General features: G+C 33.6%; 1 protein-coding gene across 1 annotated transcript; it reads left to right on the plus strand.

Moving 5' to 3' along the window:
- The first annotated feature begins 6,717 nt into the window (after nt 1–6,717).
- Nucleotides 6,718–18,566, plus strand: LOC148603365 (uncharacterized). Its single transcript, XM_088551955.1, has 12 exons — nt 6,718–6,864; nt 8,189–8,366; nt 8,580–8,850; nt 9,154–9,324; nt 9,972–10,159; nt 10,678–10,837; nt 11,489–11,600; nt 12,432–12,582; nt 13,790–13,934; nt 15,226–15,397; nt 17,489–17,661; nt 18,473–18,566. Exons 2-12 carry the CDS (start codon nt 8,190–8,192, stop codon nt 18,529–18,531), a joined length of 1,779 nt encoding a protein of 592 aa, XP_088408081.1. The 5' UTR covers nt 6,718–6,864; nt 8,189; the 3' UTR covers nt 18,532–18,566.
- The last annotated feature ends 145 nt before the right edge of the window (nt 18,567–18,711 follow it).

Below are 18,711 nucleotides of genomic sequence, written 5' to 3' on the forward strand. Positions count from 1 at the left end.
AACAAAATCGTTGAAAAAAAGATTATAACGCTGACGTTCTAAGTACCAGTCCACATAAAATGCAGACACCGCAAATGATAAAGTGATTCATGGTGAAGAATAACCTGCTTAACAGTCTACATATGCTATACGTTCATATAACGATTATCTTTTCTGCATTCAGATCTGCACTTTTTAGAAAATAATACATTCACCTCCAACTAAAATAAAACACATGAAACTAAATCAAGAACGATTTCCGAAGTATTTACTTGTTTAATGTACAATCTATAATTTTTACCTCAAAAGCACAACAATCAAATGAAAAATCAAGAATTTTGTGTGATCAGCACCAGTTTCTAAACAAGAAAAAAAAAACTGAATTTGGTGGTTTTTGACATGCATAAATCATCTTCTGTCTGACTGTCTGATATTTAGGAAGACTGCTACTAAATAGACTAATTGTGTTCCTCTAGAAAAAACGTTAACCACCTGCCCTGGCACCTGTCGAGTATTAGATACCGAGGAAAATATATTTCTGCATATCTTTAACCGACCGTTATGTTGCACTTTAACACATATAACCTGTTGTTTTAAGAATGATTGGAAAAACTGCAGGTAACAATGCACACAAAACAGAACGAAAGAGAATATATCGAATTTCATTACTATCCTACTTTTTAATTGAAGTTTTAGGATTTAGAATGTATAAGCTGCTCTTCATTTTGTATGTTTTTATTTTCGTGTTTATTTATTTATTTATTTATTTATTTATAGATGAATACCTTTATTTTTTTCATTTATAGCAATGTGGTAACTATATACAAATGTAACATTCAGCTACTGATCAATCCTATTTACTGATATATTGCTAATATTTTGTTGAACTTTCTTGAACTGAGGTGTACTTTTAATGCCCTTCACAAAGTATACATGTTTACCTACAGTTGTTGGCCAATATTTTTAAAGCTTTGATTAGATATAACAACAAGTTAGAGTGTGTTGGTTAGTCTTACATGGTTTCTGATATATATGCAATAACTACAAATTAAAAAAAAATTGTAGAATTGCCAATATTAAGTCGCTATAGTAAAATACACTGATGTAATTTAATGATAAGTTATTTCTTCAAAAACACGATATCTGCATTGCAAAACATTTGAAAAGAGTATACAAGTTTAAACGTTAGGAATTTCAAGAATGAAGAATCCTTTGAAAAGTGATTAATAATATTAAGTAAATTTATAGCATCATTCAATATAAGTCATTAGTCCCACCCCAAAAACCTGTATTGAATGCTAAACCCTTAGTTACAACGGAAAACGCCTGTGCTCCGAACTAGGACCAATTCAGAAAGCCTGTCATTCTTACAATGAGATACTATTACTACTATATCATTTAAGGGAAACCACAGACAGAAGTTCGCTATACCATTTATATCTGATACCATACAATGTGTGGACATGATCCACATTTCATCTTGACTGAACTATTCAATAAAAGTTATAATCAAAATTTCAGTAGCTGTAAATCTGAAAAATGTGATACACCCAAAAAAAGGCTACGTATTTTTATTTTTGTAAGTATTCATTCAAATCTGTCTGCTCTCAGGACATTGAAAATCCAATAGATTCTATTGTATTTGAGAGTCATTTACAGAGTTATCTCCTTTAATTTTGAAATCTACATTGCATTCTGTATAATTTTTATCTCATGAGAACATGAGTTATATGAAAAGCCGAATATTAATATCTGTTTTCCCTGCCAATTCAAACAAAATACAAAATGTATCAAAAATAAACGTACGTAGGATTTTCACCCATGAATCACATTTTGCATGATTCTTAGCTAGAGCGCTACTTATTAATTAAAACGAGAACATAAACATGAACAGAAAATGATAAAATTTTAAAACAACAAATTTGGTATCAATCTCTTGTCTCAGGTACTACAATGACTTTTTAAGTTATAAACTGTTGCCCATTGATATTATACACTGACTCTTTTTATAGAGTCGTACTGAATAAAAATCATTTATACATCATATATTTGTAAACAGAAAAAAAGTTACTTTTAAAGTTCGCTAACACAATACTTACAACAAGATGCCACCTCATTCACAAACTGGCACTGCTTTTATTGCCGTTGATCTCACGAAATGGCATGAGGAACTGGAACATACAAATACAATGTGTACAAATGTCAATATAATATCCTCTCTTTTTGTGAAAATAGAGCATAACAGTGCACTGAATTTACATATAACTGATATACGGATGAGGATTACAAGCTGAATTCGTACATCAAAGTGTTTGTCAAGTCAGTGCATTGATATTGTCTTTCTACTGAAACAAAATGTTTAACGAAAACTTTTTTTATTGGAATCGGACGACATCCTTACAGCTTCAAAACTATGTAACGTTCTTGACGTCACAGCAGAAAAGTTATATTCAGTCAGTGACCGTATCAGTAGGACAACCGGAAGCCCCTGCATACATAACTTGTACATAAAAGGTCAATATATTTTGACTGCTGAAATAGAGCGGTTGCAATATAAAATTACATAACCACCCTGTATAACAGGAGGCTATGGTTAGTTTATACTTGTATGCAGGCAGGTTGAATCAATGTCAATGATGTGAAAATAATGTATAGAGTTGGGTGTCAGTAAAAGCAAAATTCTCTTGTGTAAATATATTTATATGTAATAGGTATACGGAACAGACCAGAGTTCCCACCCAAAAACAACATTGGTATGTTTAAAGTTGTACAAAGATTGTTAAATATTCATACATATTTGAAATATAAATTAGGATAGGACGCTTACATGCATGTTGTCGTATATCTCTCTCTCTCTCTCTTGACCTGACTCTTACTGTCATATATTTGAGACAAAAACAAAAACAGATTTAGGCTATTTAGATATATCCTTTTCCTGTTTTTAGACAACTCAAATCTTTTCATTCGAAATCATTTCACTGTCTACCTTGCGAACGGAAAACTGAGACAATTAACACATCTACACACATGTTATAGGTCGCAACGAACATAAACCGTTCTTGTGATAAATGATCGGAGAGGGCATATCAGAGTGTTTCCCGAGTTTGTGATTTATCATATAAAGCATTTATAACAGTTAAATTCTAATATCAATCATTAATGTACTACCTATAAAAGACTTGTTTCACATTGTTGTAATATCTCAATTATCAACGTCATAAGCCCCGTGCAGGTCCGGGTGTCAAAAGAATAGGCCTGCAGCAGCGCTAAGCTTGTCGTATAAGGCGACTAAATAGTGCTCAGAAACCTAGCCGGGGGCTAGGCGCTCTGCCCACAGAGCAACTGGGATGTGTGCCCCAGGTGGTGGAATGGGGTAACCCTGGCATGTTACATGCTGGGGTTGTCAGTCTATAATACGGAAAACCTGACCGCAAACCATAGTGGTGCACCGTGTTGGGAAAGATGCCACGTTCCTCGCACGTTAAAGAACCCTGCTGTGGTATTCGATAGGAGTAGGAACCACTGCGCTCCGCCACAGGAGGCTAAATTGCCCGACCTTACCCATCCCTCCCTTTTTCTAGTGGCAATCAAAATTTGTCGACCCTACTGTCTTTGTGTCCCATCCCATTTTTCATTTCATCATCATTTCATGCTCATTTTATCATCCATTTCATGTTCATCGTCTGAATATAGCTGAAATATTGCTGCTCGGTCGGACGTTAAACCCCAACAATCAATCAATCAATGTCAAAATACCACCTAGCTATATTTTTCCCAGGTTAAATATGAACTTGAAATACATTTTCATAACAGTGATTGTGAATTGTTGTTTCACAACACTCATCATACACCGATTGAAAACTTTTTTTTTCAAGATGAATTGGTCCACGTCGTGTGTGGACTCTTTGTTGGGCTCATTTTTGTAAATATGCCGCATTTTCGATTACATGTACGACTGAAAAACGAAAGGCCTAATAACGCATTTTTTTTACCTTAATTTTTTATATAAAACAAAAATAGAGAGGAAAAAGGAAGACTTCAAGTAGTGATCAAATAGCCATTACTTACAATGTTTTAATGTTTTAAACTCTTTTTAGAAACTTTTTATAGCAGTTTTGGCCTTAATTTATTTGTAACTATATATCATGTTGTGCGTGTCAGTATCTCTGCATGCTATTCAACAAGGATAAAAAAAAATCATTGTTAAAATCAAGTGGTAAGTAAAATCACATATGGACATGACTTAACATCAAACACGCTTGTTAAATATGGATTAATTAGTTTAAACATTTTTTTATTTGTTACATATATCGAATACTGTCTCTTCCTAGGTTTACTATGTTAAACAGAGTACTGTATCTACTTCCACTTCGTGATGAAACGGGTCATTTTAGACGATATAAAGTAGTATTACTTGGTTACCAAAAAATTTTCAACGTAGTAATACTCTACTTTGACATAATCACTTGATATGCTGTCAAAATAATGCACAATTAGTGACGCCTTAGTTACAACTTATATTTTGTATAGTACCCGTTAAACTCTTCAACATCGCTGTTGTAACGATAATAATTGGTGATAACGGTGTTTTCCTTTGGTACATTTACAAAAATACACATTACGTAAGATGTACATTGACATTCACTTCTAAAGACTTCAGGTAAAACAGATGTTTGGATTGTGTATAGTATAATAATGAATGAACATCTGAAATGACGGGTTCCTCGGTAACTCGGACGGTTCACTAGTGGAAGGCTTCAGCATCTGAAGCAGGGGAAATAACATGCTTCTCAAGAAGAGGTGAAAATTGAGCTTTTTATATTAAAACTAAAGAGTACATGAAGTAGAATACTAAATGCTTATTTGAAGCTAAATTTTACATCATTGTTATTACCAGCTGGACGTACATGTACGATTAGAAATATAGCTATTGAGCACCAGGTGACATATTCGTAGAGTAATGATGTATCACTTTTTCCTCCGGTGGCGCCACCACATTTTGCCAACCGACTTCGCAAACTTCAAACAACATCAGCGTTTTCATTTTACGATTACTGATATAGTTTTTAAAAGATGGCGTCAGTGTTGTACCGGTATCGTTAGTTTAAACATACTATGTTTGTAATAAACAAATTGGATCAGACACAAGTAAAATAACATACTTATGAAATCTTCTCCTGAAATAATAATAATTATAATAAAATATAGTTAAACAAATTCACTAGTGTACTTTAGTTTTAAAAGTTAAGACTAGACAGTATGGGTAAAGTGGTGTGACGTGTTTTGATCTGATGTGTTCCAGCACAGCTCAAGCAATAATGAATCATCTAGGCTAAAAACCACTAATTCCACTTCCCATAGGCTTCTATGCTAATTTCACAATATTGGCTTCTCTGGGCTTTACCTTAACTTTAACCTGCAGAGGACTATATATCAGCATGATTCTACATATGTCAGCTCACAATCCTCAGAATGGCATGTGGGGTTAGCAGACTTGCAGTGCAGTACTGGTGACCGGAAGTGAAGTGTCATGGGAAATCCCAGTGTTTTCACAAGATAGGGGTATATTTAGAAATCATTATGGAGATTAGGCTTCACATCACAAGAAGCAAAATGCACCTATAAAATGTGCAGAAATGTTTTTCCTTTCAGAAACTGTTTAAATTTTTTAAATGAGATGAGAACTTTTTTCACAGCACTATGAGGAACAGGGGTAATTTCTGCGTAGGACTATTTTTGCCTACGTTCCAAATGCTCATTGGTTGAATTGGTGGTCTGTAACCTCTAGTGCATTTAATAAAGGAATAAACACCGTCCAACAGAACCATATGTCTCCGCAATACCAACACTAGATCTAAATCTGCGCTTCAAAGTTCAAGATCGTTCATTAGTTTGGTTCTTGCAAACTTAACAGTATTGTACAATAGGTTTTACAACATACCTTCTTGGGAAACGATAATTTGTCATTAAGTGTATGACATACTCCATGCTATTTTCATTAAGTTTACGACGTACTCAGTGTTATTATCATTAAGCGTAAGTCATACCCAATTTACTATCATTAATCGTAAGTCATACCCAATTTACTATCATCAAGCGTAAGTCATACCCATTTTACTATCATTAAGTGTAAGTCATGCTCCATGTAATTTTCATTAAGATTAAGTCACATTCCACGTTATTGTTTTGCCAGTTTCCTCGTGTATTTTACGCAAAGTTGTCTCCCATTGGCAGTTTACAGAATATAAATATTCAATTTGAAGTTTGATCCTCCCAAGCATTGATTTTTGTCCTTATTTTAAATATACAAATTGCTAACAGCTTTCTGCTCAATAATAATGAAAAAAATACCCAAGACTTGATCACTGTAAGTATCCCGTCATTTGGCCGACAGAATGACCATACAAGTTGATAAATGTTCGGTTTTGGTTTTACTTAGGGGTCTTTTTGTCAATACATTTCTAAACAAAACAATTTATAGTCTTGTGTCAATATTTTGCCGATTTTCTTGAGTATGTACTTTTCTTCATTGCAATGATTGCACTGGTTCTATATGTATGACTTACATGTACACGTTATCAATAGCCTATCATTTACAACATTTCCCAAGGTTGACCTAAAACATGTGTTGCATTTTCTCCAACTACGGTCCTACAAAATGACCAATGGACAGGTTTGTTTTTGTTCTCACTTTAACACCTCAGACTCTGTGACCGAGAAATGCACTCAGTCCGTCGAATTCCAAAACTAGTTGGATAATATCATGTTCCTTGTCCATATGGAAGTTCGAGAATTAGATACATGTAGATCCGGAGATAAGGGAATTCATTATATAAAGGGGACAGGATAGAAGTGGGACACTGCAGAACAAAGTTTAACAATAAGGTAAGAGTTTCACTGGTATGATATTTTTGTTTGTAACAAGATTTAACTCATTTGTGAAATCTGAAACAGATGTAGAGCATATCTTAATTAACAAAAATGACTCCATGACATGAAACTAATATATAGTGCACGACTTTTTGAAACATTAGCGACTGCTTCATATTTGTTAGTACATGCATTCAATTCTATTTTCTTAGTTTTCCCCTCTGTTTATTATGGTGGCGACATTTGTCTTTATATGCGTTTTTGTTCTGACCTAATTTATTCTTCAAGTTGTAAGAATAAGTCTAGTCCAAATGGTTTATTTGTTTGTTTGTTTTTGTGTTTGTATTCGATTAAATGGAGCTCTGGATACCAGTTTGCTATCTTTTTTCCATGTCTAAATAAAAAACTATCAAAGAAGAAACCGTCGGGGTTTCACCTTCTATTAGACCATTCTACTCCAGTTAAAGGAGTTTAATGCGCTGTGGATGCATTTATTCACGATAAAACATAGTTAAGTATTTTAGTATTGATGAGAATTTATTAAATCTTAGAAATGTGATTAAAATTATATGAAAGATGTAATCTTACAAGACAGGATCAGAAAATATAATGCCGATTAAAGGGGTTTGTCAAGTTGACAAGATTAGTTAAAATGACAGTGTCCTAACACCAGTGCTATTTATCTCTTTAGGATAGACATATCTTCAGTCATTCCTCATTTTCTCTAGATATGTTACATGAGTGTATTGTGTACAGGTCTAACTTGCTTATCAAGGTATTAGTATTGCAGTTCACGATCTCATGTTGAATAACTATACCATTGAACTTAATTTTAAACAAGACAGTTAATTTTGTATTTAATTAACTAGAAATCATAATTATTTATTCGTACATCGTGAGCGGAAACATTAAACACTGTCTTGGACCTAACTGCCTCTGCCTACTGACGGGTGCTCATTTATTTCCTGGTTTCAGTGTGTATTCTTGCGTTATTCATTGTGTTGTGCACTTGTTTTATTTTGTTACTACTCGTCGTCTCCGCTTTATGAAAATTCCGACCCTCGAATTTTTACGATGTTCCTGCTTTTTCTTTATTAACAATTACTAAAATGTCATTTTTTATATTAATGTTAATGCTGTCCTCAAATTGTATTTTACTACATATCCATTAGTAAGTCTTGGCAACGAATGCTGCGCTTATCCTGTTTAGTTTTAAAACTAAATACTAGTAAAATTTGTCTGTCCTTATGAAAGCTAGGTCTTTTTTTTATTTCGCAGCATGTCGGGGTTTAACACATGTACAACAATGTATATATGTACTGCGTTTTATTGATTTCAGGATGAGGGAATTTGTGTTGGTGCTTTTGATAGCTCTGGTTTACTCAGAGGATCAAGGTGTTTATGTCACCCAGACATGGAACGGTGGTTTCCATGGTCACTTCACACTGAAGCCTAGTCATACCGTACATGGGTGGACAGCCCATCTTAAATTTAGCAAACCCGTCGATAAAGTTGAGGTATTAATAACATTTAAGGTTGTATTCAGTGGTGCTTTATTGTTTAAAACTGGTTGTAAAGGTCTTTCACACAATTTCATATATTTTTTATTGACAAATATTGTTAGCAAACATTTTTTACTTGCAGTTGCAAATACATTATGATGGTTACCTCCAGATTGATAGAAATTCTTCCTTTACAATTTGCACTGTATTACTACTCATCATTTCAAGGTGTGGACTGCCAACATACAGTCAAGCAGCGCGGACAAGACCGAGTGGATTTTGACAAATAAGGACTATGATGGAGATATTAATGCCAACAACGAACTTAAGGTAGATTTCAATGGGCGTGCTCCAGGAGGGGACGCACCTACAGCTACAGTGACGATAGAGGGTGTTGATCCCAATCCAGGTACTGGTCCCGTCGTAACAAGTGCTCCTGGCGTAAGCAGTGGTGGTGGAGGAGGAAATCCGATAACACCAGCTCCAGCTACTGGATCTAGTATGTCGTCTCCTTAAAAAAACATCAAATTTGTAACGAATAATACTTTCCAATGGTCTTACATAGACCCTGCTCCAATCATTTTCTTGAAAATAACCAAAATATCCGAAAGTTTATTTAGGAAGTCACCTGTTTTATGCACAAAGGAATCAACCCAATAAAGCTTTGTGTGTACGTTCGATTCACGTTTCACCGTCGGCTTAAAGATTTTCAACACACAACAGAACCAGAACTTGTACATTCGTATAAACTCATTTAAACATCCATGAAATTCAATGCCTTCCTGTTTTTGTTCTGTTTTAGGTGGATCAAAAATGAAATATGATTACTGTAAGGCCATGGCTCTGTCTATAAAATTTTATGACGCCCAGAGATCGGGACGTCTTCCAGCTAATAACCCTATCCCTTGGAGAGGCAACTCAGCTGAAGGAGACAATGGTGATGGCCATGACCTCTCTGGTGGTTGGTATGATGGTAGGTATCAGACAGAATCAGTAACATACTTAGTGTAACGAGAATAAGTATGATGTTACTGTATATGTCAAAGAGACAACAACCCCATCGTGATGTAAATGTCAGCCCAAGGCCACACATTGGTCGTCAATAAATGATGAGGAAAGTATGACCCTCATACCGCAGGCTGCAGCTGGCCCCCAAACAAAACTGTACACGGATAGAGCGAAATAGTTGCCACTATACACTCACGTGACATATACTAAAGGTAAAAACGAAACAAGACATACGGGGGCCAGAAATTCCTGAGATGGAACAAGCGCTAAACATGCGGCGGGGTTGAAGTATTTTGCATTTGCGTGATTGCAACCTTCCTCCTTTGTGGTAAATATATTACAAAATTACACGCCTACAAATCAGTTCAAAAAGGTCCGAGTACCTTGTTACAACGAAAATAAAGAAACTGAATATAAATTACACAAATGTACAAACTAAGGACTTCTAGCAATTAACTGAAAATTTAGTATGCGAATAAAAATACTGTATAGGATACACAATGTTTAATGATTAATGTTGTAGCGTACATATACATCTTGTTAAAAATTCCTTTCTTATATAATAACATACAGAACTCTGAAATGTATTTTCATGTTTGTTTTACACTTTAGCTGGAGATCATGTTAAGTTTAACCTTCCTATGGCTTGGTCTGCCCACGTATTGGGCTGGGGGCTTGAAAAGTTCAAAGGAGGATACGCTGCATCGGGACAACTCGACATGATGTACGATATGTTAAAATGGCCATTGGAATATTTCTTGAAATGTTGGGAACCAAGCAAACAACAGTACTGGGTTCAGGTATATAATATATATTTTAATGAAATAACTACTATAATAGGAAAAAAATATTGAACGTAAAAATTAGACACATCTAGGTAGAGATTACTAAACAACCAGTGTAATGCCATAAAGATAAATGCAAATGACTTGATTAATTATTTGCAAAATATGCAGTGTGAATTGAATCATATTCAAACGTTTAAGACCACACAGACTGGCCAAAAGACTTTGAGAGAGCTATTACATATTGCAATTACTTTGCGTCCATCGTCTGTCACCAACTTTAACTTTTAATTTGCAATATTGTCAACTTAAACCAACGAAGTGTTAGTTACTGTTTATATATGTAATTAACGCCTCGCTATCGCTCGGAGAAAAATAATTCGACATAAAATCATAAATGGTCATCCCATGGTACAGGTAAAATTGATAACATGGAGATTTCTTAAACAGTTGTGTCGGTCTGATAGAGAGTTATTGAAAAATATACAAGTAAGAGTTACATAAAACATTGACCTTCGGTATTGTATTGACAGGTAGGTGATGGCCACGCTGATCATGGTTATTGGGGAAGACCAGAAAACATGCATATGAATAGACCTGCATTCAAAATTACAGCCGGTGCTCCCGGAAGTGACGTAGCTGGAACAACCGTTGCTGCATTAGCTTCTGGTTACACCGTTTTTAAAGATAAAGGTACTCACCTTTTGTTAGTAAATATTAATGGTGACGTTAAAAGCAGATGGATTATAAATTTAACATTCAGTATAAGTTGAAAATACCAACTACATTTTTTTAATCGGTGGAGCTTTTGTACTACTTTGCTTTGTAAGAGTGTTAATGTGATAAATCCTTGTTTCTTCTTTGTAAAGTATGTTTACCTTACATTGAAACTGGACACAGGGAATCAAACTTGATTCCGGTTGGCCAAAAAAAACTTCCATTGCCTTCAAATGTGAGAATTGTTACAACGAGCATAATAAAAATAGTTCACACTTGCCAATAAACATGTAAATATAAACCTTGACGTGTAAGTAGAAAATTGTAAAATACTGGTTGAAAAAAACTCAAAATAATGTGCTTTGAAGGATGTCATTACACTTTTGTGAATAGAAGCAGTAATAGAATGCACTTTTGACCATGATATTCCAAATGTTATTCTAAATAGTTATTCAGTAAGTATAGCTCTTAATGTTTATATAATAACCGTGCATAGGTAAGTTGATTCATTCTATATAATTAGTTGATCCTTAATTCAAACAGTTTAAGTATACACATTTAAGTAATTTAATTTATTTAGTTTCATAATAAAGGAATATCACAGTATTTTAACCTTATTTGTCACAGATGCTACTTTCGCTGGTAAATGCTTGGAGGGTGCAAAGTCTTTATACGCCTTTGCTAAAGCTCATCCAGGGATATATTCCAACAGTGTACCACAGGCAAAAGATTTCTATGGGTATGTTGTTTCATTAAATTGTAAATTCCTATTAGAAAGTTGCTGTTTTGGATAGCTAAATGTATGACTAATATTTTGTTATTTGTAATGTTATAATGTATCCTCATTTATTGTTCTATACTACGTACAATCTCCTATGTTCAATATGTTTGTACTTGTACTTGCCCCCATATACTTGTAGGCCCATGATTTGGAAAATCTTATATTAGGGGTTCAAATTAGTAGTTGTCTGAGGTCCGGGACCCTCAATTTCGAATTGCATTTATGTAGGACCTGGACCTTCATATTTTTGATAAAATGAAGAACTTAGTTTTTTCATAAGTGGACCTTTGATTTCAAACATGGAAAAGTTCAAGACCTTACACTCTTGACCGTAAATTTTAACCCCTGTTGTATCTTATTTCTTGTAAATGCTATCATTGAGAAAGAACGTTAGTGTCAAGACTACTACAACACTTTCCGTTCGCTACCACGTAATTCACAGCTTGAACTTACAATGTGACAGCTATATAAATAAGAAAATCGAACATTTTTACTCAGAAACTATTCTACATTGTTCAATATTTTGTCATTCATACTTTTCACTGTCTGGTGTACCTTTGGTTTTTATTTGTTTGTTTAGATGCTGTTGTTGGTGTGGCTGGACGGTCTATCTGCGTTGTAGTAGGTAGTAAGATTTTAATAGCCGAATCGGTTGGTTGCCGGCTTGTCACCGAGCAGTTTAGAGTTGATCCTGAGTGGCGAAGGTGTAATTGTGATGAGAAACATGCTCCCCATTTCACTTGTTTTTTTTGTCTATTAAACAACATTTTAATAGTTGTTCCTTTTCAGCTCATCAGGTTGGAAAGATAACATGTGTGAAGGAGCTGTAGAACTATACAAGGCCACAAAGGACAGCCAATATCTAAATGATGCCAAAGGATGGTTTAGCGGTGGTACTGGATGGGGATACTCATGGGACGATCAGAACGTTGGATGTCAGGTATGGTAATTGTGAACATTCTTATTCACTGTCGATATGGTATGGTACGTAAGTTCACGGAAATGGGTCACAAACTATCATTCAAATGCGTGGGAATTTTGTTATTTACTGAACGCTGAGTTCAGTATCAAAAGTTAGACATCTTTCTGAGTAAAAATACAAAAAACTGTCAAATATATATTTCTACATAATAAAAGTGTTAAGGAAAGCAATAGATAAAAAAATTTAAATTGTAATGCAGCGTTACGAGGTCCCGGATGTAGACAATGAAATGTAGCACGATTGACGGATATCAAGACGTTCTACGTCGAAAATGAAAAATGAAACTAGAGAAAGATTTACAAGTCTTATATCAGTACGATCTGATTGTACATTTTTAGCCAATAGGAAAACTTGTCATTGAAAAGATTTGGTTTTCCATGTACAATGTATATGTACAGTAATAATCTACTCGGAATTTGTCGGAGACTGTTACAATGTTTATCAATAATGATGTTACATGTCCCCAACACAATATACACACAACTGTATTTTATGCATTGAATGTTTTTATTCTTACGTTGTAAATAAAAGAACAATACAATTTGAGAATTGATTTTGTTTTGAAATTATGGGCCTCTAAGTAAAGGCAGCGTAAAAATTATAATTCAAGAGACAAAAAGTACAACAAAAACATAGATCAAAACAACAAACCATATTGAACAATCTTTAAGTAAATTATCAAGCTTGACAACATGGGTACGAAAAACTAAAAACCAAAATAAATCACTTAAGTAGCACTTCAGCTAAGAATCATGCAAAATGTGATTCATGGGTAAAAAGCCTACATATTTTTATTTTTGATATTTTGTTTGAATTTCCGTAGTAAACGGAAATTCACATTCAGTTATTCATATATCCCGTGTTCTAAGGAGATAAAAATTATATAGAAAGCACTGTAGATTTCCAAATTATGGGAAATAACTCTGTAAATGCCATTCAAATACAATGGAATCTATTGTATTTTCAATGTTGATTATCTCCTAAGAGCAGACAGATTTGAATAAATAATTACTAATTTCATATTATAGACCCATAAAACAACTTAATTATAAAAATAAAAATATGTAGCTTTTTTTGCGATGTATCACATTTTTAAGATTATGTATGATCCTTACTAAGACTGCTACTTAAATTGATTTAATAAATCTCTTTCTTGTATATGTAGCTGTTGTTATGGGAGGTAACCCAGGAAGCTAAATACAAAGCTCCAGTAGAAGCCTTTGTAAAGGCCTATATGCCAGGAGGTAGTGTTCCATACACACCATGTGGACTGGCCTGGAGAGACCAGTGGGGCGCTAACAGATATGCAGGTAGGTTTTGTGGTGTCTGTTCTCTCCCTACGCACCTGACACTCTTCATCTTTAATATCAACAGGATAGTATCCCCAAATCAACGTGCTTTGCCCAGATATGTTTTCATTTTAACTGATCGGACTGGAAAATCTGGCTGTGAACAAATAATTTTACTATCATATTCAACGTTTTGTCAGTAATGAAATTAAATAAATTGATTTAATATTTTCTAAATTTACTTAATATTTTTTTTTTCATTTTCATAAATATTGTTTAATTAAAACTGAATACAGCTACTGTTGTCTTCTCTATTTCTTAATAACATGTGGCATTTATAGCATTTAAAAATATACAATCATGTATATCCTTGTACTTATGCATTGAAAGAAAATTTTTGATTTTGTTTTCAATATGACTTGATAGTGCATTACTATTTGTTTCATTTCAAATCTGAAAGACTGTACTGTGGTCAAAATAGGACAAATCAATAACTCATATGTCCAGTTTATACATTTATGTACTATGAATACCGGGAATAATGACCTCCCTTTGTTACCGTAACGAAGGACATGCATCTTGGATGTATCGCCATTTTTATAAGGACTTTCCTTTTTGACCATTCATTTTGATTATGTATTGCATAGAGTTGAAAAATACGATAATTTTGCCATTACCCTTCATCCAGTTTACTGTCGTAATTATCTTTAAACTTATTTTCCATTTAGACATTTAAATCTTCTTTTGTTAACAGTTTCGTTTTTATACTCCCGTCAATTTTGACGGGACGTAATATGGGTATGCAAATTCCCTGCGTCCGTCTGTCTATCCATGGTAAACATGTCGCACAGTAACTTGAGAATAACGCATTCAAATTTCTTGAAACTTGTTATAGTTGTTTTTTTATGATGGTCAAACGCTCATTATCTTCGAGTTACGGTACTTTGTATTTAAAATAAGGGTGTGTGTGTTTTCATTTTTGGTCTTGTTTTGTATTTTGTATTTTGTTTTTGTTTGTTTGTTTGTTTTTTTTTCTTCATAAGACGACAGGCATGTCATGTTTAATAAGCTTCAATGTCCTTCATTTATCAATTATCTCAATTAGAATGAAAGGTTACTCCTGGAAACACGTGTACGGCATATGGAGATTTGCAATAGATATATGATTGGTATTTTGTATTAAGTTTTTTTTAATATTAATTTCAAGACCTCTAAAAATATTAATTTTCTACGCACATTTCTCAAACGGTGCATCAGCTGTTCATAAGACCCACCTAAAAATCTTTGAATAAAAAATTAATCTTTCTTGAAGCTAATGCTGCCTTCGTCGCCACAATGGCTGCCAAAGACGGTATTGGAGGAGATAGCTTTAAGAAATTTGCCATGTCACAGATGAACTACATCCTCGGAGACAACAACTATCACATGAGCTACGAGATCGGGTTTGGGAACAAGTTCCCTAAAAGACCCCATCATAGAGGAGCGTACGTTTTAAATATACCTTAAAGTGCAAGTCCATGTAACAATTATGTAGCGTCGTCTAAATTTTTCAGAACAGTTCAGAACAAAATATACGACACTATAGAAATATACATAAAAATCGCTTACATAGCGAGTTAAAGATATCAAAATAATACTTACAGTTGATTAAAGTTTCGAATGGTTGCAGAATTTCATATCTTTTTTACGATCAGAACGATCGTTTAAAATTTATAGATCTATACCTAAAAATGTCACATTTATAAATTACATTATTAACTATTAATGATCTGAAGATTGTGAGTTAGTTGTTCAGAAGTTAGTGGTCGAACAATATTATTAAATTATGAATATCATTTATTCTTCAAAGCGTATAGTAGTAAATGGGTTGAGACTGACTCACATATTCTGCCAAGGTTTTTATACGCCTGCAAAAACTGAAATGTTATGCTTAAATTTATTAGTCCTTTTTCATATTCCCGACTTTGGCTCCGTTTTTTTTTTAAGATTTTAAGCAAAGGTGAGTAACTTTCTACAAATTTGTCATACGACAGACTGGTTTACTGTCAAATTAGAGCAATTGACAGCAGTAAACTTCAATTCAAATATTCAATTTCATAGAGCCGCGGTAAGCACTTGGATATTTTTGAATAACTAATTTGAAACCATTCAGGTACTTACCGAAGTGAAAATAGTTTAAGTTTCCAAGAAAAATGTTAACTGTTTTCCTTTCTCCAATGTGACCCCCACCAGGGTTGTCGGGTATAGGTGGGTTACGTCCCTTTGAAAAAAACTGGCTAAAATGGCTTGCATTCCGTAAATATGAAAAACGACTATTAACATGCGGTTGTCGTTGTTACATGCAACTTTTTTGTTTCCGTGTGATAACTTCAGTTATACAGAACCAAATGTCATGAAATTTTGATATATTGTTATATATTGATGGAGGATCATTCGTCTTTACCGTGTTGTAATTAAATAATCATCAAAAGAAGTAAAATGGGTGTTTTTTTAAAAAAGATATAGACAGTTTATTTTCCATTCAATTTGAACATGTTTTTTTACATGTTTTTTTACAACGGCTTTCAAAAGTACTCGAGCAAACTTGCTCTATTATTGCAATCATTGTTTAGATAATGGGGTACAAAGTAACCAGTAATAGCCCCCTCAAAGTAGAAATGTTAACCTATTTAAATTCAATTCTATCCAAATTAGTTAATTGCGGTGTCCACAATAATATGTCTGATGCTTAAGTGTGTCATGAACTAATATTGTGTCCACACTTGCCCCAAACGAACAGAGTTCAATTGGTTGCGATCGTCGTAGCTTTTTATTAGTTTTAGCTTTCTTGTGCATAAAGGATCGCTGTAATAAAAGAAAGATCCGCCAAGATAGTGTAAATGCGTAGCCTGCATGCCTTCCCTCGCCTCGTATTTGGGTGTATCATTACTCTTTTGTTTGACCATGATGTATGAATAAGATACGTGTACAAACAAAAAAGGCACTTTTCATATCATTAATTGCTATTTGTAAAAGCAGCCACATCTCTTTTCACTGCCAATGAAATGATAAAAAGTAAATCCTCCCTTCTTATAAGGTTTTTTTTTTGTGATCCAAGAAATTAACAATGTGCAGCCGAATTATATCTAAAATATAATCTAAATATGGAGTTCATGTACCTGCTAATGGATATGTACTGACAATAAACATGACTAAAGTCACGAAGTATACTTTGTTACGTACAGTATTCTATTTTGTCGATTTCATTTAACGTTCAAACATTGTTTTATATGTACGAATGTTTTACATGGCCAACGTTTTATATAATATAAATATTATATTTGTCATTTTATACATATTTGTGAAAGATGACCTTTCTTGTCAATAGAAAAAAAAGAATATGGCGAATGATTACAAATGCACCAGTCTATAACCTAAATACTTAAAACTAAATACTTTAAGATCTTCAAGATGTCTTCAACAAGGTGATTTTCAAAACGTTTGTACTTTTTGTAAAAAAATGCAAAGATAGGTATTATATTATGGACATCAAAGTTCAAATTGAAAACTTATGTAATATCTTTTTCAATGAGCAGATCGTGCACACCAAGCTATTGCGCTGGAGATGGCCAGGATAGTCCCAACCAATTAGATGGAGCCATGGTAGGTGGACCAGGACGTAATGACGACTACCAAGATAGACGTGGGGATTATGTTAAAAACGAGGTCGCCTGTGATTACAATGCCGGATTCCACTCAGCTGCCGCAGGTCAGTATTTAAATAAATATGTAGACTGTGTTTTATGTAAAGATACAGCAATGTTGTACATTCGTTGATTATTAAGTAAAAGTTGCAGGCTACCATAAAATGATGTCTAATTTGTTTTGGCGAATACATGTTAGTGAGATTAATGATCAGATTCCAATTTCTTTAATATTGAATTAAGCGTCAAAAAATCTATTTCTTAACTATAAATTATGCAATAATTAATTTTTCCCGATGTTCTTCGCTTGCAACAGTAACGAAAAATATGTATTGCCAAAGTATATTGATTTGTAACGTCCGTCAAAGATAGTCATTATGTTTTGTATTGGTTTGTTGCTTGATTGTTTGTTTGTTTGTTTGTTTGTTTTGTTTTGTTGTTGTTGTTTTGTTGTTTTTTTTTTATCAAAGTAAGCCTGAACTCAATACAGTATTTAAGTGATCGAGTGAAATATCAAGGGGAAATAAGTAAAAACAACTGTCATTCATTTAGAGAGTACTTCTAATGTTGTGTTGATTAAATAGGCTTGATACAAGTATTACCTGATACGAATTAATGGGGGGTCGATTATAGTTATGACATAATACAAATTTGTAACACAGGTTGTAAGGATCACATGAAACAATATACTTTTTTAAACAAAAAATAGTCCAGGTTAATTGAATAAACGAACATACAGAAAGCAAGAATAGCGTTTTTATTGTATTACATACATGTAGGTAACAAATTAAAACGATCACACATAGGGAAAAAAAGATGAAACAATGAATATGGCTAAGTAAGCTAATTAATTTTATATATTTATTTTCGTTTTAGCTTTGTGTGCATTTTCTCATGACAACCATCTTCCGGCAGCACCACATTCAAAATGTTAGTGTTTTTCATATAAATTAAAACTCATTCTGTATTAGTATATTGTTTTTTTTTAACTCCGTGTACCTGTCGCTAATTTTTCTTTAGTTTAAGTGAAATGTATGTAACATCACGCAAACAAAATGGTAAAAAAGTCCGGTTTGTAAATGGAAGCTCAAGCTAAAAAATGACAAATCTCCAGT

The sequence above is a fragment of the Perna viridis genome, chromosome 11, assembly GCF_037379345.1.
Source record: "Perna viridis isolate PV_CMFRI_1.1 ecotype Kerala chromosome 11, ASM3737934v1, whole genome shotgun sequence".
Taxonomy (NCBI): Eukaryota; Metazoa; Mollusca; class Bivalvia; order Mytilida; family Mytilidae; genus Perna; species Perna viridis.

Coding starts and splice junctions, on each gene's coding strand:
- LOC148603365 (XM_088551955.1), top strand. CDS start 8,190: ATGAGGGAATTTGTGTTGGTGCTTTTGATAGCTCTGGTTTACTCAGAG. Junction 10,838..11,488: donor CACCGTTTTTAAAGATAAAG/GTACTCACCTTT, acceptor TATTTGTCACAG/ATGCTACTTTCGCTGGTAAA. Junction 12,583..13,789: donor ATCAGAACGTTGGATGTCAG/GTATGGTAATTG, acceptor TTGTATATGTAG/CTGTTGTTATGGGAGGTAAC.